Here is a 26,789-nt window from a genome sequence, read left to right on the forward strand (position 1 = left end):
TTTGAGAATATTCAACGTTTATTAAAAGTGCAATAAAAATAAAACAGTTTTCCTGTCCTGTGAGAAGGGACCAGGAAGACCAGTCAGGAAATACAGCCAAGGGATGCCATCGTGCTTTCATTCAGCCCCTCCTGCTCATTGCTGGCTCTTGGGCACCAAGGTCCCTGACCAGGCAGAGGGGCAGCGACCCAGGAGCACATCAGCACCCTGCATGCTCCAGAAGTCAACACTGGCACTCTGACCCCAATGAATCCTGCAAAAAGGGGGGGTTCCATTTGCAGACCGAAGGGCTGGAACAGCAGGAAGCCCCAAACAGTCACAAGTCAAGATTCGTCAACAGAGCTGGAACACTCCACTCAGTAACACACTCATCTTCGTGGCACTGGTCAAATCCTAAGTGCTCCTACAGCACCCAATGCAGCACACACAGCACTTGTCATATAGTTGTGGGCAGAAGGAGAGGTCATACAGCAAGGAAACAGCAGAGCTGCATCAAGCTTAGAGGGACCCAGCTCCACAAGTTCAGCTCAGCCCAGCATCCTAGGGTGCGTTACTCACCCAGGGGGGCTGAAAGCACAGTGCACAGTCAAAGCTGCTTTCCTGCTCGTCAGCACACTCCAGCTAGATGGGCTTTCAGGGCTCAATACTCACACCAAAGTGACGGTGCTCACCTCTGCCTCCCAGCCCTGCCATGACACTCGCACGCAGCTCCAAGCACACGCACACACACCTCACCTGTTGTACAGCAGGGTTGCATAGAAAGCTATAACTGCAACGGCCAGAAGTGTGAGGAGAAGAATCAACAGAGGCACAGATACCTGGGTTCCAGGCAGTGCTACTTCCCACCTTCAAGGCAGCAAAGTTAGCCTGGAAATTGGCCTAGAAGCACACACTTCTAGCTCGGAAATGATTGACCTAACAAATAGACTGAAGTGCACTGATACTTGACTAATGCCCTCCGTGGGCAACCCTGGGAAAGCCCCTAAGCAAATAGGCATTTCCATTCTGAACCATTTACATGTAAAAAATGACAATCTTAAATTAAAAAAGAAAACACAAACACCAACAACAGTTAAAACAGCTTCCATGCCCAACGAATGTCCAGAGGCACTTCCACATAAATATCAACCTACTGATACAGGGGAGAGCAGGAGAAGGTCCTTCTCAAGAATAAGTTAGCTCCAGGCGTGTTCTTAAGGCTCTGCTTGCTTCTTAGCTCCTCGCTGAATCCAAGGTGCTCGGGGAAGGCAAAATGGGCAAAAAAGCACTGTCTGCAGTTGCAGCATGTGAAAAGGGTGGACGTAAACACTGTAGGTCCTGCAGTCCTAAGCAAGAGGGACAAAAGGGCACGGCTTACGACTGGGAGAAAAGCGCACTGATGGGACACAGAGCTGAGCTACTCCCAGCATCCAAAATCTCTCCTGGTTTATGTAGTTTCTCCCCTACAGCACCGGGCGCACTTTAAAACAAGCATGATCCCATTAGCACAGCCCTCCCCGCTCTGCCACACAGCCACATCTTTAGGCTCTGTCCCGTTTCATTACAGCCTATTTGGCTTCCCTGATGCCAGCAGAGCCGTGGAGATCTGCATGCACTGAAGCACGCAGGATAAACGCAACGTAAACAGACAGTGGTGACACTCAGCCTAACCGAAGGAAGCATTCCTACCTGCACAGCCTCACCTCCAGCTCCTCTATCGCCCCGTGTTACTCATCCCTGAAACCTTTGGGCTTTTGATGTTGAGGTTCTCATAGACGGAAGCTGACTCATCATCAGCCCTGTCAAGAAACAAAGCCTTGTTGTGAACAGCCTCGCTGCTCTGGATGTGCTCCCAGAGGCAGCTGGCCGGTCGGAAGCAGGCAGTGGCCTGGCCGAGTTTCCTTTACCCTTCCCCATAGCCTGTCGGGCTCGAGAGACCGCAGGCCAGGATCTATTTGCCCTTCCCCCAAGAGGAAGGTGGGCTGCCGTCACAGTGCTGGCAGCGTGGTGGGATCACCTGCTTATTTTGAGCCATTCCCATCCAACAGCCAGGAACCGGTGAGGTTTGAGGAAGGGGAGAGGAAGGATAAGTGCTGGGGACCAGGCTCCAGCCGTCCTCCTGCTGCTACAGAAAGTCCTGTTCCCAGCAGACAGACTTACACAGGCTGGGCTCGTGGCGAAGGGGGCTGCCCTTTGGCTCTGCCTTTTTCCACAGGAGGGTATCCAATATTCAAGTAGTCTCGCTCTTTCCTTTTACTTCTCTGAAATAGGAAGCAAATACATTAAAACCCCACTCAGGGCTGACGCAGAAGGAAGCCTTGCAGGACCCCGTACGCCAGCAGGGAGCGGTGGCTGTGGGTTCATTCCCATATGTTCAGGGCAGCATTTGGGTTCCAGAAGAAAGGAAGTGGTTGCGGCGCCTGGTGTGGGGCAAGATGCGCCCTTGCTCCTCCAACCGAGCTGAACAGGACTCACCTGCTCCTCCTCCAGCCTCTTCTGCTCCGCTTCAATGAACTGCTGGACAGCCATGTAAACGAATTTGTACTGGGCCTCTGTCTGCACCATGCCAGAGCGCTGCCTGCGTACCATCTGGATCGTTTTGGGGATGTCAATGTCGCAGTCCAAACCTGCTCGAAAGCCAGAAAGTGGGAAGGGGCAATGAGGTTGAGAAATTACTCTTGCTTGTCACTCCTTCTGCGGCTTGAGAAATAAACACAACCCCTGCTGAAAAGGGTCCGCCTGCCTAAATGCTCCCACTAAGAGAACTGAGGGTCCAGACATGCTACAAAAGTCACTCTAACCCCAGCTTTAGGATCAAGCCTGAACCCAAAATGAGACGAACCCACTGCTGGGAGTTCACGGACCACTGCTTGCACCTGAGCAGGCTTATCTCGTAACAAGGCAAACAGTGAGAGTCACAAGACTGACATGGAGACATACCTTGCCTGTGAATAATATCCACCAGAATGTCTATCACTATGATGGTGCCTGTGCGTCCTATTCCAGCACTGGAGAAAGAGAAGGAAGGCTATATTTCCCTATGTGCATACCTGTATCACCTCTGTTTCCCAATTGCCCTCCACCAGACCGTGTGATGAGCCAGTTGTAGGTCACAAAGGGAAGAGACTCCGTTTTTGTTCCCCGTCCCCACGGCAGAGCTGGTTCCTACCTGCAGTGCACTATGATCGGCCCCGTGTCTGGAATGCTTCGCTGCGTGCGGTTCACTTGGTCCAGAAAGCTGAGAACCCCTCCTGGTTCATTGGGCACCCCGTGGTCTGGCCAGCTGAAATACTGGTAGTGCTTCACCACCCTGGGACGCTCATCCTACGTGGAGCAGAGACCCAGCACCCATCAGAAGGAGCAGCAGGCTTCCCCTTCGTATATAAAACCATTAAGGTTGGAAAGGACCACTGAGACCAAGTCCAACTGCCAACCCATCACCCGGCGTACCACACCTCCATTCCTTTCCCATCAACAAAACTGGAACAGAACAGCCCAGAACTTCAGCAATGGAACCACGAGGTAAAAAGCAAGAGATGCTCCAGATCCCATTCCCAGGGCCGCGGAACCACCATCAGCTCACCCTGTCCACGTGCAGGATCTCCAGCTCCCGGAGGTAGTAGCCCTGCGCCTCGCGCTCGCTGACGTTTCGCACGCAGATGCACCCATACTCCTTGGCACAGCCCTTGTCTGGCCAGTAGCGGAAACACTTGTTCTGTAGCAACACAGGAGAGCTGCTGTGAGCCAAGGGAGGGGAGCTGGGGGACGGACCCCAGGTGGATTCAGCCAGGGATGCTCTGGGGTCAAAGGATGAGCAGCAATAGTGCAAAAAATTTAAGGAGAACCACGCATGCAGAGCGTTTCCTTGAGCTGGGGCTTGGATAGGCTCTGCAATTACTTTCCTGCTTCCCAGCAGCTTGCAACCTCCTGCTCTGCTTCCCAGCTTGCTGCAAGAAGCCCCTGCCATCGTGGGCAAGGACCTGCAGTTGTCCAAGCAGGATAACACAGTTAGGTTGGTTGCCCAGATTAATTCATCACTGATTCCACGTCACATTTTAACACAAGCCCCTACCGACTACCCAGCCTTTCACTTCTGAAGGCTTTAAAACCGGTTTGCATCCAGCCTCCCAGGTTGGCACGGGATGCAGGTGACACTGGGGCTTGGCAGCAGCTCTCACCCTGCCCCGCTCCACTTCCTTGGTCGTCATGACAATGACGTGACTGTTCTCCTGGTACACCATGGTCCAGAAGTCATTCACCGTTGTCTGCAGGCAGCCCTGGGTGGCTATGTAGATCTTGCAGTGCTCCGAGTTCCTTCCATCCTCAGGGATGCTCTGAGGAGAGCAAGAGATTGAGAATTGCTTTAGTGCACCCTTTAGCAGCAAAGTCTCGCTGTGCAGTGTTTGGGAGCCAGCCGATTTTCCCCTGCTCGTCACCCATGGACATGAACTGCTCCCATCACCAGCTTCAACAGAAGCCAACATTGCCAGCAAAATCTGCCTGCTTCCGGGGACCTCTGTAGCACACAGTACTGAGCACAGGCCATGAGGTACCTGCAGAAGTCGCCTGTAAGAAAGCAAGCTTGAAGGTTTTCTAGAGTTTGGTGAGTAAATGCCAGAGTAGCCCTGATGGAAACTCAGCTTCGAGCAGCTCTCAGCTTACAGATGGCAATTATAATTTGACCCCTGTGATAATGGGCAATGACAGAGAGACCAGGTCAGTCCCCTGGGACTCCCTGAACTGCTGAGGAAAGCAGGAGATTGAGATAAACTCTTAGATCAAGGCAAACAGAACGTGTCAGAATGATGAGATTCCCGAGGATACAGCAGAAAAAGCCAGTGCTTGCTCTGCGGCCGGAGAAACAGAATGGCTCCTGAACTGCTGTTCCCTCAGGGCTGGTCCCATTACTGCACACCCCCACCACAAACACAGCCCCACGTGCCGCCTTCCCTTCCCAAGTACCTTGATGTAGTTGGCATTGATGTAGTCTGAGCCAGGCACGCTCTCATCCACATCTCGGAGCGCCACCCGCGTGGTGTCAACTGAGGGAGAGGAACACAGAGTGAGCCCAGAAGGGCAGTGCTGTGCACAGGGCCACCCGTGGGCCCCCACGAGGCTCTCAGAGGGAAGAGACATGAGGAGGTACTGCAGAAAAGGGGGCACGATGCTCTCCTAGTGACACATTCTGCCTGGTTCACAGCCACGTTGCCACTCCGGTCACTTGGGTGGATGTTGGTGATAGGCAGTGCTACAGACTGAGCTCACCAATATTTCCTTTGGAGTTGTGGCTCCGTGTCAGTTCTAAACTACGCTTGTGCACATGTGGATTTTCAGCACAAGGAGAGGATAGCAGTGTACCCGTTTGCAAAGGGGAAGGACCAGGTTAAAAAGGGAACAGAGGACGGCATGAATGAACTGGATCATTCCAACAGGACAGAGTACTCCTCCCTCCAGTTAAGCTGTGATCAGAGAGCTCTTCAAGGTTACCCAGCCTCACACAAGGCTGTAGAAGTCACAGCGAGAAAAAAAGCCCACAATATTCAGCATCTCCTTACAGGGAAGGATGTTCTTGTAGCGATTCTTCGCCTTGTTCTCAGGTCGCTGCCCCTCCTTCCTGGGGTACAGGAGCTTGCACTCCTGCTGTTGCAGCATCTGTGGGCAAAGCACACAAGAACAAACTGTTCTGGGCACACAAGAGGACGTGGAGGCTCTTACAACAAATTGCTTGGCTTCCCAAGGCTGAGGGAGTGCTGGCAGGATGGGAAGGGGGCACAGATACAGTTTGGCGAGGGACCTAATTGGTTCCTAATTGGGGGAGAAAGCAAAGTGCCCTGCAGGGAACAACAGGCACACAACAGGCTGGAGGATGAAGGAGAAATACAAGGAAAGACAATGAAAGATGACCAACACAGAAAGCAGGGAAAGGAACGACAGCATTGCAAGGAGATGGAAAACCATGGCACTCTCATGCAAGGGATGATACTGCTCACTTGCAGACACAAGTGGGACAGAGCAGGGCGGCCTCCCGTACCTCAAACTCTTCCCAGAACCCTTGCTTGGCCTTCTCGCTGTGATCTGCCATTTTGTTCAGCTCCCTCACTCTGTTCTCAATGTTGGCTGCGTTGATGCGCGTGGCGTTGAACGGCTGAAGGGCAGAGACAGAGCAGAAATCACTTTCAACAGCAGAGAGGCTTCCTTCTCCCTTGAAAAATGGGTTCTCGGGGGGTACTGGCAGAAGTTGGATCCGCTTTGGAGGGCCGAACCGATCAGCTGTGCACAACAGCAGATCCTACCTGCTTCAGGTGGACCACAGCTCCAGATTTCTCCACCATGGGGTTTTTCTTGTAGTGCTCCACCAGGTCTGTGAGCGTGTCAAACCTCTCTCCTCCCCCCACGTCGTACTTCCCATCTGGCTGCAGGAGAGCGACAGAGGCACGGTGAGGCTCAACGCACAGCTCCCAGCTGGGGCAGCAGGGCAGGCGAGCAGGGGCAGCACGTTGCCCACCTGGTAGTGGATCATCACGTGGGTCACGTGTGGTTTGCGGTCCCCCGTCTCCATCTTATCCTCGTTTGTCAGCACTGACAACACGAAATCTCCCGGTTTGCTCTGGCTCTCCCGCACCAAAAAGCTGCCTGGCTTCCCCTTCTCCGTCAGGAGCTTCTCTGCCTCCTTGCCAGTGAGGTGCCCATGGTACCATCTGCAGAAGAAGGCGCAGAGCATCACGTTTAGACAAGAGCTGCACTTCCTGCTTGGGATGATGCTCACAGAGCTCTCATCTTTGGGTTCCCAAAACGAGAGGCTTTGGGAATCATTTTTGGAAAGGACTTTGATTTTGGACCTTGCTGTGGTCACTGCTGCCCACTTCCCAGGTCACCCGGAGAGAGCAGGGGGCTGCGCTCAGCTCTTCCAAGCCCTTCTGTGAACAGGAACAAGCTGTTCCACCTTCCACGGTAGCATACGGCTTGCACTCACACACTCGTGTCCTCCATCTCATCTCTCCTAATCCATCCCCTTACACTCACACCGCAGCCTTAGAGAAATGTAGGCTGCCTTTGAAGATGCTGGCCTGCCAGCCAGGAGCTCAAAATACTTTTCCAGGGGCAGTGAGGTGGCATCTCAGATACTCTGGCCTATAGAACCAAGCCGAGGCTTTTAAATCCCCCTCCCAGCCACTCCAAGCCATACCGGGAAGACGTCTAAAGAGCAAAATCCCTTCCTCCAGGCTGGAGAAGAAACCAGCATCACAGGTCTGTGTGAGCTACAGTGGAAAGCGGGACAGGGCAGCACGGAGAAGCTCAGCGCTGCTTACAGCACTGCTGCTCAAGGCCAGGTCCCAGAAATGCTGCGATCCTGACGCACCCTGCTATATTCTGACACCACCGTCATTTCTTATATTTAGAGGACCTGGGCCCTTTTCCCTCTCCTCTCCCTGGTGCAGCTAGATGTGTGGTCTGGAACACAGGCTCTTACAGAACTCCTCTGCCAAGCCAGACTGTTCTTGGTGGCAGAGCAGGGGGAAACCCAGCCGGAGGGGCTTTCCACTTCTCCAGAAATGCTAACAGGAGCGGCCGCTCATCCCGTGCTGCAACGTGGTATGAGTGGCAAAACCTCACGAGAGGGGCTTCCCAGAGCTGCAGCTGGCACAGCAGCACCCATTGGGCTCAGCTTACCTCTCCGAGGTCGGGTCCTGGCAGTTCAGGGGGTATTTCAGCTCAATGACATTGCTGTTCTTCTCCCGCAGCAGCCCCTGCTGCTCAGTGTAGTACTGCACCAGCTCTGCGAGGGTGGCAAACTTCTCCCCTCCATACAAGTCATAGTAATCCCCTGTGTTCTGGATCTTAATGTGCGTCACCTCATCGTTCCTCCTGGGGAAGAAAGGCAGATGGGACTGTCAGTGGGGCAGAATGGGCACTCAGCTAGCCTCCCCATGCAGGACGCCTTTCCGAGACGCGGGGTAATTGCATTTTAAAGGCACTCAGCAGCAGCTCCACCAAGCCTAGCAGATGTGGCTGGAAGTCCAAGGCTTGGTAGACAGCTGGGTCAGAGAGATTTGTAAATCTGGGCAAATTTCTCTCTTTGTTTTTGTTTTTTGGTTTTTTTTTACTGTGCTGAGCTGCTCCCAGCCTCTCTCAATTTGTTGCTAAAGCAACCACGACAGCGAGATGCAGGAGACCCAAGGTGCTGTGAAGCTGCATATCAGGTCAGACAAAAAAGCCATTTCACGGAGCGTGAAATTAGAAATGCCACATCACTCTGTGCATGAGGTTAAGTGGGAGGAAGAGCTCCCAGCTGCGGTGCCGCTCCATTCCCAAAGCAAGGTGCAGCCCTAAGCAGGACAGGCAATCATAGAAAAACATTTCTGATTCATCAGGCTAGTCCCAGCTCCACAAAACCACCTCCTGATAGATACCAGGACTGTGGGATGAATGGGGAGGGACACAGCAGCCCCTGGCAGTGATGGGATGGCCAAACCACCCCTGGGATGCGCTCACATCACCCAGAGCTGTGGTAACCTCTAGGTAAAACCTGCAGTTGTAGATACCTGCCTTGGGGATTTTAACAGCAACCACTTTGGGCTTTTGAGAGGTTTGGGGGGAGGACATGAGGACAAGCAGCCGGCCGTTCAATCAGGTGTGCTAGAGTAAAGCCATCAGTCTGCGGATGTGGATGAGACAAGAGGAGGGCAGAGCAGAGCTGGGCAATGAGGTCTATGTGTGCCACACTTCCAAGAGCCCCCAGAAGCTGGGCAGCAGTGGGCCAACAGCCTTGTGTACCCTCTTCTGGGCTTCCTTTAGCAGAGACTCTGCCTCAGTGCCCACATGCCGTGAGGTGCTGCCCAAAGCGCTGCCCTGACAGATGGCTGCAACCCTGCACGCTCCATCCCAGCTGCTGGCAGGGAGCTCGTCAAGGCAGAATCCATAATTGCAGGTTGTGCTCACACAGCTCTTCTCGGATGCTCCGCCTGGCTTGGGTCGGGCACTGAGGTGATTTCCAATTAGAGCCAACCCAGAGGAAACAACCACGGCATCCACCGCCATCCCCCTGCACCAACAGGGGAGCACGAGGCTGACTGCCAGGCCTGAGCCGTGAAAACCTGCTGCTGCCGTTCCAGCCACCCCACGGGCAGCGTTCATTTTGGGGGCACGAGCAGAGATGGAAATGAGAGCGGGCTGTGAGCAGAGCTGGGCTCCGATGGCCGTGCCCCCCCAAGCTGGTGCCAGCAGCTGGACACGAGGAGCCCTCCCACCCCAGGGAAGGCAGAGGATGAAGCTGTGCTTTGGCCATTTGGCTCGAGGCTCCGCAGTGCCCTTCTCCCCGCACGTCTCAGTCTGTAAGCCTACAAAAGGCTCCGTTGACGGAGCCACCGCCATCCCATCGAGCTCTTCGGGGATGAAAAGCAGCGAAATAATGGGGATCATTCATCCCCTCGGCCCCCAAGGTCAGGCTGAACATAAAGGGCATTGATCCATTCCTTTCTCCCTTCTTTTCTTCTCACAGAGTTTGCGTCACCTCGGCAGCACATTGCTGGGGCAGGGCTGGGTTCCATGCGAGCCCATCCATGGAACTGCGCCCTCAGCACGCTGGCTGCTGACATAAAGCACAAAGAGGCACCCAAAGAGGCTCTGTAGCCCCACGCCTGAGGGCTCAGCTTCACTCTTCATGCAAAAGGCAATCTCTGACCCCAGAGAGAGACAGGAGGGCTCGTGCGAGGTCCCAGGGAGCAGCACGAAAAAACGGAACCTGGAAAAACCCGGGGACAACTTGAGTATTCAGGAGCGAGTTTGCATTGCATTCGGGATAATTCAGAAAAAGCAATTTGCTGCCAGGCAGCATCACGATTTCTGAAATGAATACTGATCCCCAACCCATCCAGAGCACAATTTAAATACAAAATGAGGATGTTTGTTGAATTGTTGCCTTTCGTTTACGGCAAGCATCGGAGCGGTAATTCCTGGCGCTGTGAAAAACTGTTCTTATTTCCACGAGCAGCACGGCTGCCTCGCTGGATAGACAGCAGGGTTTCCTGATCCAAAATAACCCAACTTGTGAATCTCAGCCCCACGTTTTCAGTCCACACTGCACTGACAGCCAACGCGGATACAACCTGCTCTTCTTTGCAATGGAGATGAGAAGAGCATGCAAAAAACCCCACCACACACACACCAAAATAACCAAACCCAATAACATCCAACTCAGCTCCAGAAAACAAGACAGAGCCTTTCTTTTTTTTGTCACTGAAAGCAAAGATCTGCTTTAAACATCAGAAATACAGTTCTCTCTTGCATCCCATAGAGTCTTCTTAAGTTATGTGCTTTTCCTGCTTGCATCAGACAGAAAAAACCTGGAGTTTCACCGCGTGCATGTATGACCCCTCTGACAAGCTGCAAAAAGCGACCCCAAAAACCCCCAGAGGCTCTCGATGCAAAGCTGGAAGGTTTCCCCACTGGGCTCAGAAACTTTGCTGAACGTTTGGTTTCAATCAGATGACAGCTTGGGCTCTCAGATGAAACTCACTACCCTCCAACAAGTGACATTTCCACGCTGTCTCAGAGGTGCAGCCAAGTAGATCTCAGGGATGAGGCATGGTTTTGAGTTCTGCACACCTGCATCAGTCCTGCTGAAGGTCTGCATTCCCTACAGCACAGGAGCAACATCCAGGCATCAAGCTTGGAAAAAGCAGGACTAGACCTATCCTTCACTACCAGCTTGTATTCAGGGCCTTACAAAGGCTGGGAGGTGTTATTCCAGTGACCCAAGGTTTTGAAAAAGAGGCTGAAAGGATATGCAGAGGTAAAGAAAGGAAGGGGGAGCAGAAATAGAATTTCATGGAAAACTTGTGACTTCTGCAGTGTTATTTCCTAGCTCCTCTTCGGGGAAATGGATCTGGATGCACACCAGCACGTAGGTCACCTGGTGTGTGGTCTGGTCAGCCAGAACTCCATCGCTTGCTTTCCTTGCATCCCACATCCTCTCTGTAATTAAACAGAGCTGCCTTTCCTTTCGCTGTCTCTCAGAAGCCCTAGAAGAAGCTGGAAGGAGGGCAAGAGAAGAGAAATAGGTTTCGCTTGTTCTAAAGGAACCTATTCATCGTGTGTTCTAATCCCCAAAACCATTTATGGCCACGGTTTGGGGGGGACAAGAGCATGCTGTTCAGATAAAGTAGAAGCAGAACCCAACCAGGGACCACATCTGAGCAAATCTTCCACGCTCAGGACAATGGAACAATCCTATAGAGACAGAGAGACGGGACGAAGCAGGCGGAGATGAGGACCGACAGATAAAAGCAGTCCATGCGGAGGATTCTTCCCCCGTCTTCAGTTCAAGATGCTTCTCTGCTGGTGTGTCATGGCTCATGTGCTTTCCTGGAAACACGGTACATGTCACAGCCTTGGTTTCCTTTTGGTCAGACTTTCCACTGAGTGGGCTGTGCGGTGCTGCTCGGCACCATCACACCAAGGCACGCCGCGCTGCTCTGCTCTTGACGCACAGAGCACTGCTCATGATTGAAGGGCATTTCCAGACCTTACGAGCAAAATAATGCTTACTGCACTCGATGCTGGAGGCAGCGGTTCAGCCCCCTCCAATAAACTGCCGCAGAGAGGGGCACAGAGGTAACAGCAATGACAAAACTGCCCTGGGACCACACAGGGCAGGCAGGGAACCAGGAGACAGCGAAGGCATCGAACCGCAAACAGCAGCAGCAGAGCACAGGGCAGAGCCAAGGCAGGGAAACGACACCAAATCTCAGCGTGACTCCGCAGCCCGAGTGCAGTAATGCAGGTGTGGGCACGACTCTCATAGCAAAGCCATTCCCTGCTAATTCAGGGCGATGACACTGCAGGTTGGGCATCTTTCCACATCACGACACTGCTGCACAGACACGACCTGCGTCTGCTTGCACAGTGCCCGGCTCAGCAGGTGCTGCCAGCACTTTGCTGTACAGTCAGGCAACATCCTGACTCACAGCACCAGGTGAGAAGAGACGCTGAGCTCACGTGAAGCCCAACCCTGTCTCACATGCATCCCCTCGCTGTCATTGCTTGCTCCAGGCACCTCTCTGGCTTTATTTCCCGTTCTAATTAGGCAGCACTTCCACCTCCCTCATTAACTCTCAGCCACTTCTTATTGCGAGAGGATGGATGAGCTAGTGGAGTTGGATCCCTGCCCTGCCAGAACGCCACAAAAGCTGCAAAGCTCCGTGCCCCAATGGCCAGAGCTGGGAGAAACAGGCAGCATTCCCTGCCACAAAAGGCAGCATGTACAAAGCGAGGCAGCTGCAAATTCCTGCAGGAGGAAAAACGCAGGTTCAAGCACAGAGAGGTCTGCAAGGGGGGGGGGAAGAAATAAAGAAATTCTCCTTCCTTCCGTCATTTGCACAAAGTTTCTCTAAACACAGCGCTGGTGCGAGGATGTATAAAGTCACTGGAGTTTCCTAAACAAAATGAGAGTTGTTTAAACTGAACAGAAATCACTATTTCTACACTACAAGTGCCTGCAGGAAGCTCTGCTGAGCTCTCCCCCCGCAGGGCACCAGCTGGGTGGTTCTCATGGGAGGGGGTGATAGCACATCCTCCTCCCCTTTTCCTCTCATAACGGGGACTTGCTGGGTCAACGTCACTCTTTCCCTCTTCTTCCCCTATGGACCCAAACTGAATCCCTCCCACAGGCAGCTTCATGATGTTCCACTGAAGTAGGGATGAGATGACTCACATTCAGGCTGGGATGGAAGATGCTCTCCCTAGAAACTCACGTCATCTTCCTGCTCTGCACCAATGGCTCCGGCAGGATGTGCCACGAGTGGTACCCAGAGAGGTCAGCTCTGTGCAGAGCCACCTCCTGCCAACAGGAACAGGACGGACAGCCCCCCTCCTCACACCTTCTGCTTCCTTACCTGACAGAGAGAGTGAAGTCTCCAGGGTTGCTCTTGCTGGGCCGAGCCAGAAAGCTGCCATGGACCCCCCTGGTCAGGAGCAGCTTCTCTGCCTCGATGCCACTGATGTTGGGATGAAACCACCTGCAAAGTGCAAATGTGACATGTGAAAGGGCAACGACAGCCCCTGGGTGCCAGTTCTGACCCCCACCCAGCATGCTGCAGGGGCAGCTCTCGCTCAGAAGCCCCCACCTATATGTTATGGTGGCAAAAGGAAAGCTCCGCTACCAAAGCACTATGCCTCTCATTCTCTCAAGCAAGAATACAAGCCTCAGCCCTTCACCGTCCCCACTTAACTCCTCTCCCAAAGGAGGTCCTGCCCTGGTTGGATGGCAGAAAGATGTCCCTTTCAAACCCCATCAGGAGGGAAAGCCACGCTCTGGTTTGCAACATGAGGCAATTAGTGTACTTACGTAATGGGACGTATAAGGACAGGGAAAGAGAGGCAGCTGACCCACAGGGCAAGATGTTTCATCATACAGCACGCTGCTTCAATGCAATCTTTGTGTTTTAAGTGACATCAAACTACCCATTGATCTCATTTCTGATGCTATCACTTTTTGATCAAGAGCTTTTGATGAAATCACAAGAACTGGTGTTTCTCCAGGCTTTAACATGTGCTAAATATGCATACCAGGCTAACAATTCCCCTCGTGGCGCCGCTTCTATGGCTCAACGTTTCAGAAGCCACCGAAAATCCACTTTCTAAATGCCAGGCTCTTTTGAGTAATCTCAGGCATCACACAAAGAGCATCCCGAGCGAGAGCCACGGTAAATGCTCTCCCATTTTAGCTCATGCACCAGCAGACATCACGGCACGAAACTGCACAAGCCAGCATCTCGCTGAGAGCCTGCCTTGGGAAACACAACCAAAGATCGAATCTACAAACATGAGAGCGTGTTTGTCTCAGAGATACACACTGAAAAGGTCAAGAAATGTCACCGTCTCCTCCACAATTCGAGATTTCCTCCCTCACACCACAACCCAAACAGTTTTGTTTAAAGTTCTGCAGGAAGGCGGCTCTATTAGGAAAGGGCCACGCAAACAAATGGTAAACAGGAATCCCAACGTTTCCAAGCCTCGTATTCCTGACATCACCAGTGACACCCTTTTATAAACCCACCCTGTGCAGGGCCAGCACTTAGCTGTTGTGCAGAACTCCTCCTGGCATGAGGACCGAGCCTCTAATGGAGCTTAATGGAGCTCAGGGACGAGGCGAAGCCGCCAAGGGCCACGCATCGTGGTTTGTTCTGAATGCCTAATAGTGGCAATAAAAACAGCTGAGAACGCAGCAGGAGAAAACAAAGACAACATCTTGGGGACCGGGAGCAGAGCGCTGTGCGTCCCACGTCTCTCCAAATGGATGGTTGGGTGGATGGGAACACAGGGAAGTGACCCACAGCACTCGGCCTTCTTTCTCGCAGCTGCTCCGAGCAGAGCTGCTAAATCAACCCGCGCCAACCCCACCCGGCATCTTTTTCTCTGCAAAACACTGCATGGGAATAAGCAGGATTCCCCCTGCAGACAACAAGGAGTGGGACAGCACAGCCCGACGAGAGGCAGGGAAAGAGCCTACAGGATCACATCTGAGGGCCCATCGACTCTGCTGCTCTGTTTGTGCCACCCAACAGAAAGCCGAACGCTAAGTGCCTTTTCCCTCATCACTCCCACTGCTTGGACACGAACCAATTCACACAAGCACACACAGGCTGCTTGTTATTTCGCTTGCAAAAAAGCACAAACAACGAGCTGGAGAGGAAACCTCCACAGCCCTCACAAGCAGGAGAAAGCAGGCAGCCAACTGCCAAACTCAGAAGTGAAATAAGAAAGAGGGGGGGGGGAAGAGGAAAAAGCCCTTTGCAAACAGAAGTTTGCACCTCTCCCATGGATTCCTACACCAAAACAAACCTCACCACATTGGGCTTGGACTACAAGGGAGATCACAGCCATCACAGCCGGAGGACCTTCACCAACACAACTGACTTCACTCCAGCCTGGAACAAGTTGTGCTTGCACAAGGCATCTTCAGAGCTGTTTTTCACGCTAGGCTTTCACTGAAGTACGTTTGTTGGTAAGCAGAACCAACCCACAACACAGCAGGGGAGAAGAAAGCACCCACCCACACATCCCTCACTGCACCAGGGCATCACAGCCTGCAAACTGCCTCCCACAAACCAGCCTGGAGGAGCAGCACTGTGTGCTCACGGCTGTTTATTGGGAGGTCTGCAGTATTTATAGGAGGAAAGCAAAGAAAGAGAATCCAGACTCGATCTCTAGCCTAGGAGAGAGGGGAAAAAAACCCAATCATTATTAAAATCATGCTATTGTTTCACGCTCATTCCCATGTACTGCTATGCTTTTTCTGCTGGAAATGCATCCTCGTGCCTTGGGATAAAAATGAAACGTGGCAGTAGGGATGCTGGGTGCCAGCATCCTGCCCCATCAGCAGATGGGCCACTGGAAATGCCTGAGGGACCCGAGGGACAGAGCTCTGCCCTGGCACTGCTCCCCACCTTAAAGCCATTGCTGTGAGCTGGGATGTGCTCTTCCACTGCACTCACTCTGGGGCATCCCCAGGGAAAAGCACCTCCTGTCTGCGATGTCCATTGGGTCTGAAGGGCAGTTATGCCACTGCGAGCAGGAGAAAGTGGAGTGTTTTAATGGCAACTTGCCTCTGTCAGGCTTGGAGAGGATCAGAGCTAATCTGGCTCAAGAGACGACGCCTACACGCATGGTGTGCCGGTTCAAGGAGATGGAGAAGGGGGACAAAGGGACAAAGGCCACCAACCCTGGGCACCTGCCAGCCACCCACCTCCCGGCCCGCATCCAGGGCAGGATGCACTCTGCTCTCAGGAGCCAAGCGAATAAACAGAGGCTTCTTACAGAAGAGAAATAAGCGAGGTGTGCCTGAACTCTACAGCAAAATTGCTTTTGTTTCCGTGATGCTTCCATGCTAAAATCATCAGTGTTTACATCTTTGTTGAAGGCTGTTCTACACAGGCACGCCTGCACGTACAGCATCTCAAACCCACAGCAGCATCCTTTGTTGTCTCCAGCCTGGTTCGATGCAAATCCCATCAGAAGTCATTACAGCAGGCACAGCCCCAAGGGAATGTTCTAAATAAACACCCCCTGCAAACCTCCTCAGCTCTACGTACAGGTAAACATTTTCATTTTCCCAAAGCAATTAGCACCATGACAGCTCGCCGCCACCGTGCCCAACATCTAATATCCCCCAGGACTTCTGTTCACAACTGGAAAACAACTCCCAAAAACTTACTGCGTTCTAAAAATCAGCACAACCATTCCCACAGAAGGTACACAACCTGCCTTGCGTCCTCTGGGGTGCAACTCCTATAGAAACCTGCTTGCTGTCAATCTCACGCTCAGGTGAGAATCACAGAATGGCTGGGTTCACCCATTCCCAACCCCTAATGGTTTCTTACTCTCCCTGAGTGAGTACACACACAAACTTTGCCAAATGCCACCCCTCACATGGGCAGGACAGGGCGCTTTTGAGCTCTTCCATGCCCCTTTGCCAACTGCCATCCCAAAGAAAGCCTCCAGTAGACCTGGGATGGAGAAGCGCAGAAGCAACCACACTTCTTCACAGGGTATCACCGAGGTTCCTAATGAACCCTTCAGCACCAGCAGCAGAGGAACTGCTGGACCTTTGGGTAATTGGATAAGCAAGATAAAATGGCTTTGGCAGGGATACCCAGCTCCTTGCACCATAGCTGGAGAATGGCCGAATGACCAAAAAAGCAAAACACAAAGCAGGCAAGAGGACAAGACGCGCTGCTTTGGAAGAAGACAAACAGCCTTCTGCTGCAAAGCTGAAGTCAAGCTGTGTTTCAGAAGGAGCAGATCACGAACCACCAGCAACCCCAGCTTCTAGCAGGCGGCCAGGCTGAGGATGCACACCTCCAGCTAAAACCTCCTCGAGAAAGGCCAGCCTTCCACCGACGCCCTGCACAAAGAGCTTGGCTTTTGTTCAACATTTTGTCGCTTTTTCTTTTTTTCCATTCAGTTTCAAGGCACACAGTCAGTGAGAGTGTGCACACACAGGGACTTCCCCAGAGAAAACCCCAGCAGAACAACGCAGACACTGCGCCAGAAGAGGAGACAGGGGGCAAAGCAACCCAGCAGGGGCTCGGCAATGGACACAGATGGCTTTGCACCGTAAGGATGGGGTGCTGATGGCTCTGACCCCCTGCAGCTCACAGGGGGTCTCATCCTGCCCCTGTGCAGCAGCCCAGCAATGAACCCACAGCGCTGTGCTGGGCACTGCAACAAAAGCCTGGCAATGGTTTCCATAGACGTCATCACAAGACAGAGCACAGGGCAGAGCGGTTTCAGGCAAAGAAATTGACTGGCGCTGGAGCCTCATTAAGTGTTAATTAATATAAATCCACATCTGTCCTATCTCCCTGACACATGCAGGAGTCTGTGCTCATCTACTCTGTCTGATTCAATCCCTTTATCTGCATTATTCAGTCCCCATTATTCCAGTCCATGCTTGCTGTTGGCACATCCTCCTTCCCTCCCCCCCAAACCCCACACACACCATCCCATTCTTTCTCCTTCCATACCACCTCCTAAAAGCAGCAACACAGCTCACCAGCTGCAACGGCCTCTCAACAGAGAGTTTCGAGTTGGTTAGGTTGGTTTGGGTGCCTGAAGCAACCCTTGAATCTGCCCAAACACCAGGACACAGAGACATCACACCGTGCAGCTGAGGCACAGATGTCACAGGAAGGTCCCAGAGGGGCGAGCCCTGCACCAAGAGCTCATGATGTGACGTCTGGAAAGGAGAATGTGGGAGAGGACCCAGGGCAGTGTGGGCTGCTGACGTCCGCCCAGCGCTTTGCTCTCTTTTTAAATGCTATCTTCAAAGACGAGAAGGGTCCAAATGCAATTATGTGGTCACCTGTTCACTCCCTGAGGGAAATCCAAGGCTGCTGCTCAGCTCAGCAGCTCCGAAATAGCGGTTTCCAGAAGAAAAGCCAGAAGAGAAATTAAAAAAGAAGCAGAAAAGCCTGCAAATGCAGACCCTCCTTTTGTGGTGGATGCATTTTTCATCACTGGGTGATCCTTATGGACCAAAGGCCCTGCTCTGCTCCTAGAAGCAAAGTGTGACGGCATTGCTATGGGGACTGAGAATGAAAAGGAAGAGTCAGGCTCACGCTCTTCCCTTTGACCCAAGCAGAGGATGGGACATGGAGCAGCACAGCCCCTCCCACACATGGAAAACATCCTTCAGCATCCAGCCTGGCACCCTGCAGATAAGGGCTGACAGCGAGCAGGAGAGGAAACCACGGATAAAATTAAGACCCGTGGCACAACAATACATCCTCTGCAGACGAAGATGAGGGTCTGCTCTGCAGGGTGAGAGTGCATGAGCCCGTGACAGGGCCTTCCCCTGCAGCCAGAAGCAGGGTTGCCTCAGCACTGCATGGCTGCGTAGGGGATGTGAGAGAGACCAGCACCTGCTGCCTTCTCCTCGCCTCATTGCAGCGAGCAGCTCTGACCCTGAGCACAGCAGCTTGCACGGACCTGAGCGCATGCACTGCTTGAGCTCAGGGATATTTATTGCACAGTGAGCATCGGGTCAAAGCAGGGGGGCATAGGGGATAAGCAGTGTGCACCAAGCATCTTCCCATCTTGCCACCCCCTTCCCAGCATCCCACTGATCTCACTGTGGGATGAGGGCCCAATGCCCCGAGGACACTTGAGGTAGTTTGGGTTTGCCTTTAAAGAAAGCAGGAAAACCCCTCACGGGATCCACACAGCAAGAGAGGAATCACAACACGGGACCGAAACTGCTGGGGAAAAAAAGGTACAAATTGTGCCTCTTCCCCATTTCCAGAGTGGGAGAGGCAGACCTGGCTCCATCTGGCCAGCACGCATTCCCACACCCAGCTCTGCTCCCCGCACGAAGCTGGGGCTCTTCCAGCTTGCCCAGAGGACTTTTACACCCATGTTCCCTTAATTAAAAAAGGTGTAGCGAGTGCCTGGAGCTCCTTTGAATCCATCAGTCCCAAAGGTGTGGGAGGGTATTATTCTCAGCTGCAGTTTCCACACTTTCTGACTTAACTCTCCAAACTGAACTTACGGTTGGATCAGCCTCAGTGTGCATTCTGCTGTTGGGACCACCAGAAACTGCACAGTTTAACCACGGCCAGGCACTGCCTATTGGTCTCCAAGAGTTCATGACAGCTTTCTGCTGTCTGTTGCAGATGTTTCTGTTCTCATTAAACAAGCTAAAATTACACCGCTGCCCACCTGCCAGACTGCTGGGGCATTACAAATAAATACGTCGCAGCAGGCAGGAAAGAAAGCAGCCCAGCTGCTGTCTGAGCAGTGGGCTTCCTCCTGGAGCAGCAGAGCCGTTGGTTAGGTCTGTGCCACGATCCCATAAAGCACAACACATCGAGGGCAGAGGCAAGGGAAGGAGAAACCATCACTCCTATAAGATGGGATGGAGCAACGTTGGAAGGAGAGTGAGCAGAAAGGCCTTGGGATGCTCGTTATCAGCATGGCAAAGCGTGCTCTGCTAAGCAAACGGGGAGATAAGCAGCCATTAATGCAGCACTGCTAACAAAGTAATGCGAGATACACATCTAATAACAAGCCATAAATAACATTCTGCTCCCATCAGGGATAACCCCTCCTGGGCTGTGCTCAGCACTGCCAGCCTCACCGTAGCCACTTTAATAATCACATTAATGAAACTGCCAACACAGTGCTTCCCAGCGCAAGGAGAAAGTCACCGTCATCACTGCAGAGGCAGGTGAGGGGTAATTTCCACTGGAGAATGTTACACTTCTGCAGAAATACTGCTAATAAGCATTGCTAATCACTATTCCCACTCCAACAGCACCCACACCTTTGTAGCTCACATCTCCCATCGCAGCAACAGAACCTTTCTTGGCCTCCGTGCCTTCTCCCCTTTGTCAAAGGCAGAGCAGACGTCCTACCTCACCATCACTTCTCGGGTGTGCAGAGAGGTTCGTTAGTCCACGGAAACCACAGGAGAGCTCGAAGGCAGCAAGGTCTGTAGGATGCAGGAGGCGAGAGCTTGTTCTAGGACGTGACAGGCAGCGTGGTGCCCAGTAGGAACATCCCTACCCAAAGTGGTAGAGCGTGGGACGCTCCGAGCGGAGAGGTGACAGCTGGTTCTGTACCAAAAAGCACAGTTATTGTGGACGGGAGAGGGGGTGGAGAGAAGAAAAGGAAGTCATCTCATCCTCTTATCGACACAGCCCCAGCAGCTGTGAGCTGGGTGTAGAGAAGGGGACCAGCAGGGTAAGCATGGCACAGTGTGCACTGCCAGGGACAGAGCAGCCATCTGGCTCACGGTAACATTACATGCCACGGGGCTCCTGCATCCCAACCACGCTCCCCATTAAGTCTTCCTCCTCCAGAATTCTGCTCCAGAGCTGAGTGAGGGCTGAAGCAGCGATTGCCCTTGGGAAGAACGAGGTTTTCAAGTGCTCCAAAGCATCTTTTGCTTTTGGGGTTTTCTAAGGTATCCTTAAGCAGTCATCCCCAAGTTGGTTCTGCAATCGAAAGTGGGATTCACAACGCTGGTGTGCCCCATTTCTGCCTTGGTCCCTCGCCAAGCAACACATCCTGCTTGGAACCAAAGGTGGCCGAGCCTCCACGAGGAGCACAACCCAAGCCAACCCTTGGACAACTGGAAGCACATGGAAACCCCATCCCAGCTGGAGTCCTGCATCCTTATCCATGGAGAGAAACAGGCACTTCCTGAGGGCGGTGCAGAGCAGAGCCTAATTCTCCCCACTGACTGCAGGAAGAGCAGCACAAACCCAATCCCAGCAAACCCAGGACCATGACAGCCCTGCAGCTGGACAGCTGGCCACGGCATCCCTGCACAAACAGCCTCCTGCAGCAGGAGGAGCGAAACCTCAGAAGGCTGTGGGCTGGCACAAAGCTGCACACACATCAATCAAGGCATTAAATGGCTGGGAATGCGGCTGCTGCTGCAATCCGGAGTATTTAGTCCATTACCCCGCAGACACTCAGCACAATTATGGTCGCTTTGTGGCTAGCCCTTAATGTGCCAGCAGAGCAGCTGAGGCACAGAGGAGATTAGGGATCAGCAACAGGCTCGGTGTGGAGCACTGCCTTCTTTAACCCAGTTCAATCCTGGCCCCATCTGTTGTGACGGCCAACGCGAGGCACCCAGGCCGGGGAATCGTGGAGGCATCATTCCATGGCTGAAGGCAACGTTGGAAATCCAGCCACACCGCCAGGGAAGGGCTGAACTGTTGGCTAACAACCCAGGGCACCTCCATCTCCAGTACAGGGCTTTCCTTCGGTTGCTACCAGCACTTCTGTGCAAACCTGTGCTTTGTAATAACCACCACTTCCCTACTTGCACTCAATGCACCGTGCTCAGTGCTGCAGGTGGGCGGACAGCAGCATGGGTGAGAACTAGAGATGCTGGAGATAAAAGCTGTGATGACACAGCAAAAAAGAGGGGAACAGGAGGTTGTGCCAGCCCTCCTTGGAGCTGTGCCTTCCCTTGCCCCAAGACCATCCCTGAACGCGGTTAGGAACATCAACCAAACTTGAGGTCTAAGATTTGGAGAAGCCTCTTCAAATCGTAGATGTACCACATCCCTCTTCTTCCCTTCTTCAGGAGGGACACCGAAACCTGCTGATTTCCAACCTGAACGCTTCAAAGTCATGACTTCCTCACTAACTGTGATTCTCAAAGCGTGCCAGTTTCTATTAGCGTTGAATACCGAGGCGACAACACCGAAAGTTTCCACTGCTGCAACAGCAACAAGCTCTGGCCCCAACCCCCATGGGAGCACGACTGAAACTCCTTGCTGAGCTACAGGTGCAGCTCAAACCCCATTGCTGGTGCAGCACGAGTTGGAGAAAGCTCCAATCAAAAACACTCCACAGGGTAGGAAATCTGCAATCTGTTGGGAACTCAATGGCCAATGGGTGAGGAGTGGGCTCATGGTGAACGCATGCTCGCAGCCCCCTCTCACCACACCACACCAGGACAAACCCATGCTCTGCCCTGCAGGGGGAGGTTGGGGGAAGGAAGCAACCCAGTGCGAGGCATAGGGACTGCACAACAGTGGTGGCCCAATAGCACACCCTGGCCAAAGTGTTGGCCAAGTTGTTCAGAGGTCCTTTGCTCCATCTGGTGGTAAGAAGGTTTTCAGAAGCTTTGTGATGCACTGCCTCTGTGTGCTGCGTGTTTGGGGTCCAGCACCCACTGCTTGATGGGAGGAAGGTGATGCTTTCCTAAGCTTAAGCATCCAGACCCAAACGGTGGGAAAACCAACATGCTCCATTCACCCAGGAGTGAGAAAAGGCTCCTTGTTCGGATCATTATAATTAAAAAAGACCTCTCAGATCCCCCCATGACCAACCCACCCACCTATGCCCACTGACCACATCCCTCAGTGCCACATCTACATGGCTCTGTTCAACCTCCAAGGCAACCCAGATGGCCAAGGAGTCCTCACTCAACAGGTTCCTCCCCAGGTACCAAAAAAAAAAAAGTCAAGGCAGTGAGGAAGAAAGGCAAGAGCAGAGCCCAGGGAAGAAGAACCAGGTGATGGCCTCATCTTGTCTTCCCCACTTGGCACCAAGGCTGCTCCGTCTCCACCGCGACATCACGCGTGCTTCTGCTGAGCCCTGAAATCCTCAGCTTTCAGGATTATATAACCTGGCGAGCTAATTAAAAACGAGGAGGTCTATTTTGGACCCGGGCAGGGTGTCAAGATGAAAATATAGCCCATAACAGGCCCACGTCCCCTTTGAAGAGTCGCCAAGGCTATTTTTTACCTTGATACATCATGAAGAATTGGAGGGAGAAAAAATACCAGGGCTATATTTAGAATTTAATCAGTGGCGGGGCTCGTTACACTTCTTAGAGAGGAGAGCGATGGAAATAGTTCAGGAGGGTGGGAGGAAGGATGGGGGAGAACAACGACAACAAAAAACACCCCGCTTCCAAGTAAACCAAACAAAAAACCACGAAAGCAAATAAATTAATAAACAAACCAAGGCCAAAACCAGCCTTGGAATCCCCCTTACATAGAAAGGATGTGGCTCAGAGGAAGGGGCTCGGTCTGCTCAGTCCCCATCAGCTCACAGCTCTTCCACCAGCTCAGGGCCAGGAGGAGAAGAAGGGGGAGCAGGGACCAAAGCCGTGCGTCACCCTGCACAGAGAGGGAACCAACCACCTCCACCAGCCCTCAGCCCAGAGATGGAAGGAGCAGCAGTTCTCTTGATAGCCAACTGGAACCTCCAGCTGACCAAAAAGGGAACTTTCAAACCTATCTTTTCGCAGAGAGGAAGGAGAAAAACAAACAAAAAACCCCAACAAACTGTGGCACTGCAGGAGAGAGCTGCAGCACTGAAAGGAAATCTCATGGGCAGCACGGTGATGGCAGCAGCTCTGGTCCTGCTCAGGCTGTGCAGGAGCTGTGCACCAAGCTGTGTGCATCTCTCCCCATCGCTTGGTGCCTTTTTTCTCCCAGGCCAGCCAGTAGCCTGTGGATCAGCTTGCATTTCACTGGGGAAGATGAAGAGCAGAGGCCAAGCAGCACGCAGCCAGCTGGTGTGCAGGAAGCCTCGGGCAGACACTTGCCATGACATGGGCTCTTTGCCTGATAATGCAATCAGGGCAGTCACAGCGAGCCCCAGCCCAGCTCACCTCTTCCTCCCCCTCTGTTGCTTTCAACCACTGAGATTAAGCAGAATCACTCCTTGCTGAGCTGCTCCAGCTCCTGCGTATGGATAGCAGGGATCATTGCTGCCCGGTGCGTGCACACTGCTGCACCAGGGGACATTCTGCTCCAGGATGGAGGCACCAAGCCCATCCTATCCGCACCTCAAAGATGCAGCAGGTGCCTGGGAACATCTGCAAGTGGATGCAGAAAACCTCCTCCAGCAGATCCCAAACTCACAGTCACCCCCTGGCAGACCACCTGCTGCAGCTGGAGCAGCACCTGCACATGGGGACATGTGTGCAGCACCAGCTGAGGAGGAGATGCTGAAGCGCACATCTCCGCCAGCTACACCCACTGCGAGCAATTGAGACCTTTGGAAAGCACTATGGATACAACAGCAGCAGGAGCTAATTGCACGAACAGAGCACATATACAGGAAAGGCACAGTTCCTGCTTTCCAGCTTGGGTTAATGTGAAGAATTTCCTCCTTCCCCTCAGCCCTGTGCAGGAAGCCTGCAAGCACAGCAGCCCCATCATCTGATTAGGCCCCGTCCTATGCATGCTTCCTGAAGCACAGCACAGGGCTATAGGGGCTGTGCTCATCCCTCCGAGCTCATCCCACGGGGCAGAGGTGCCCAAGCACTGCTTCTGCCCAGGGTGCTGCCAAAGCAATGGGACAACTCCATGCTGACTGCAGGAAGAGGACTGAAGCAGTGCTTGCAGAGCCACTCGTGTGCACACCTGGAATGCCCAGCAGCTCCTGGAGCACAAAGCTGCCATTCATCCCATCCCTGGGAAGAAACACCTCCTAGGAGCCCAGTAATTCAAACCTCATTGGAAGGAGCTGCGAGCAGCTCCAGAACCGCAGAGGAAGCTCACCCTGAGCCTGCAGGAGCTGGAACACTGGCTTCCCCACTGCAGACGGCGAGGAATTCTGCTTGGCAGCCCACAGGAGATACAGCTGCATCCCAGGAACGTGTTTCAGGGCTGAGAGCACCACATTTGTCTTGGGACCGTAACAAGAACAGCTCGCTGCCCTGGGGAAGCCATGGGATGCTGGAAAATCACCCAGGGCCCAATCCAAAGCCCTCTCCTTAGCAATAGCAGCTCTGCTTCTCTGAGCTGGGCCATTAACTGTTCTTATTCCCTTGCTGGAAAAGGCATAGAAATCAGAATGTTTGTGCTTCCTGCACCAGGAATCACCACCTCCCTCCTGCATTCAAAGGCCAAAGTAAGCAGCCCTTGCAAATACTTCAGCTTAATATTGACATTTGCAGTCGGGGCAGGAAGCATGCGTTTTCTCACTGGTAATGGCAGCAGATGAAGGAGGCTGGGCAGCATGAAAGCTTTCGGGATGCAGCCGATGCACAACACTGAAACCACAGCATCAGGACTGAGGAGCAGGGACCTCTGCAGCTCACAGCATAGGTACCACCAAGCAGCCGGTCCTGCAGACCCAGGGCAAGCCCCACTCTGGAAGAAGACGCCAGAAAGTGACATTTCCTCATTTCCTCCAGACTTTTCCTTCCTCCCAGCCACAGCATCTCAGGAAACAGGGCCCTGCAGACAAGGGCAAGGCACCAGCTGCCATTCAGCCCATGCTCCAGATGCCGCGTTGCTGATGGCACTGCTGCAGCAGGGCTTGGTTCTCCCTCACTCGCTCACCAACACTGATACAATGCCCTAAGAAGGCCATAAGGACGGGACAGTCATAGCAAACGGGGCACCCAGGCTCACAGCAGCTCCACGCCATCCATCAGCCTATAATGCCAAAGCGCCCTTAATTCCAAGGGACCCCACGTGAGCCTGGAGGAAAGGATGGAGGTGCAATGCTGACAATGCACAAAGGATTGAGGCCAGCACTTTGGCTGGGCCTTGTAGAGAGCATTCCTTTCCAGGAGCCGCTCCCAGCTGCCCAGCAGCACAGGTGGAAGCTCAGAGGGTGCACCTGGGTTCAACCAGAGGGAGAAGGGCATTGTCCAAATGCAAAAAGAGAACGATTCCATCCCACGAGGGCTGGAACACGATGCGATGCTGCTGGGAGAAAGGACCCGAGCAGTCCTGCAGGCCCAGGAGCAACACATTCAGCACGTGGCTGGGAGGAACAGGGGCAAAAGATGATGGCAACAGCACAAGAGCTGCTCCACACAGCTTCAAGCCCTCGACAGAGCAGGGATGCTCACAAAACACCACTCGGCACCTGTTGCATCCAAAGCTGGATGGCAGAGAGACCCAAAAATCCCATAAATCAGCCAAGACCCTGAATCACAGCGCTGTATAAATGTGTCCAAGGAGGACCTGGGGTTATCAGATGTTCCAGAGACCCCCAGCTCATGTCCTGCCCAAATCCCATCCCCAAACAAGCACTCCCTGCCTGTAAGCGACCCTCACTGTGAGGTGCCCATCAGCTCTACTCCCATCCCAGGGCTCTCCAAACCACAGTTGACTTCTGACAGCAGAATCGGCCCCTGCAGGTCACCCTGTGCCATGAGAGCTAACGAGAAGGGCCGGCCCCATGGCAGCTATAGGGAACCACATCCTGCTGCTCTCAGCTCCTATGGCAAAGGGACAATAGAGCAGACGATGCATCGGGCGGGTGGGTGCCCTTCCCGGAGGCGGAGCAGGGAGGGAGGAACTGGGGACTGATGCCCTCGTGCTGTAAGGGCTCCTGCTGCCACCGCAGAAAAGAGAGCAAAGCTACAAAACAGAAACGCCGGCAGCGCTCCGGATGCTCCAAGTGCCTCATTGCAAACTAACACCCCTCCCAAAGCAAGTCGGTAAGTTTGCTCCCACCACCGCACAGCACCACGCGCTACAAGGCAACGGCACGCGGGACAGGAGCAGGAAAAGGGAGAAAACACTTCATAGGGGGCACAGGGGCAGCAAAGCCTCACTCCCAACACCGACCCCCAAACTGCCCGGCAACGAAGGGGGAGAAAAGGAGGGCCGGGGGCAGCCGTCAGCCCTTACCTGCGGGAGGTCATGGCTCCGCACGGCTCCGCACCGACTGCCGCGCTGCCACCGCACCCGGCGGGCGGGAGCCCCGCGAGCGGGGAAACCCCTCCCAGTGACATCCCGCTGGCCACGCCCCCCTTTTAGCCACGCCCCTTTAGCCACGCCCGCACGTTGATCACGCCCCATTTGACCACG

General features: G+C 53.4%; 1 protein-coding gene across 1 annotated transcript; it reads right to left on the reverse strand.

The window, feature by feature from the left end:
* On the reverse strand, positions 1-26,720 carry LOC128084880 (tyrosine-protein phosphatase non-receptor type 11-like). The gene is made up of 16 exons (XM_052691551.1): positions 26,610-26,720; positions 12,873-12,995; positions 7,651-7,845; positions 6,485-6,677; positions 6,273-6,392; positions 6,011-6,124; positions 5,535-5,631; positions 4,942-5,021; positions 4,158-4,313; positions 3,563-3,694; positions 3,149-3,303; positions 2,920-2,987; positions 2,455-2,606; positions 2,140-2,240; positions 1,669-1,778; positions 1-1,325 (listed from the first exon to the last, which is right to left on the reverse strand). Exons 1-15 carry the CDS (start codon positions 26,711-26,713, stop codon positions 1,694-1,696), a joined length of 1,875 nt encoding a protein of 624 aa, XP_052547511.1. The 5' UTR covers positions 26,714-26,720; the 3' UTR covers positions 1-1,325; positions 1,669-1,693.
* Between the last annotated feature and the right edge of the window lie 69 nt (positions 26,721-26,789).

This window comes from Tympanuchus pallidicinctus, unplaced genomic scaffold (assembly GCF_026119805.1).
Source record: "Tympanuchus pallidicinctus isolate F22 unplaced genomic scaffold, pur_lepc_1.0 scaffold29, whole genome shotgun sequence".
Lineage (NCBI taxonomy): Eukaryota > Metazoa > Chordata > Aves > Galliformes > Phasianidae > Tympanuchus > Tympanuchus pallidicinctus.

Bases quoted from the DNA above. Each gene is read 5' to 3' on its own strand.
- LOC128084880 (XM_052691551.1), bottom strand. From the start codon at position 26,713: ATGTCACTGGGAGGGGTTTCCCCGCTCGCGGGGCTCCCGCCCGCCGGG. The intron at 12,996-26,609 runs GTAAGGGCTGAC...TGCACTTTGCAG, and splicing joins GGAGCCATGACCTCCCGCAG to GTGGTTTCATCCCAACATCA. The intron at 3,695-4,157 runs GTGAGAGCTGCT...GTGTTGCTACAG, and splicing joins AGGAAGTGGAGCGGGGCAGG to AACAAGTGTTTCCGCTACTG.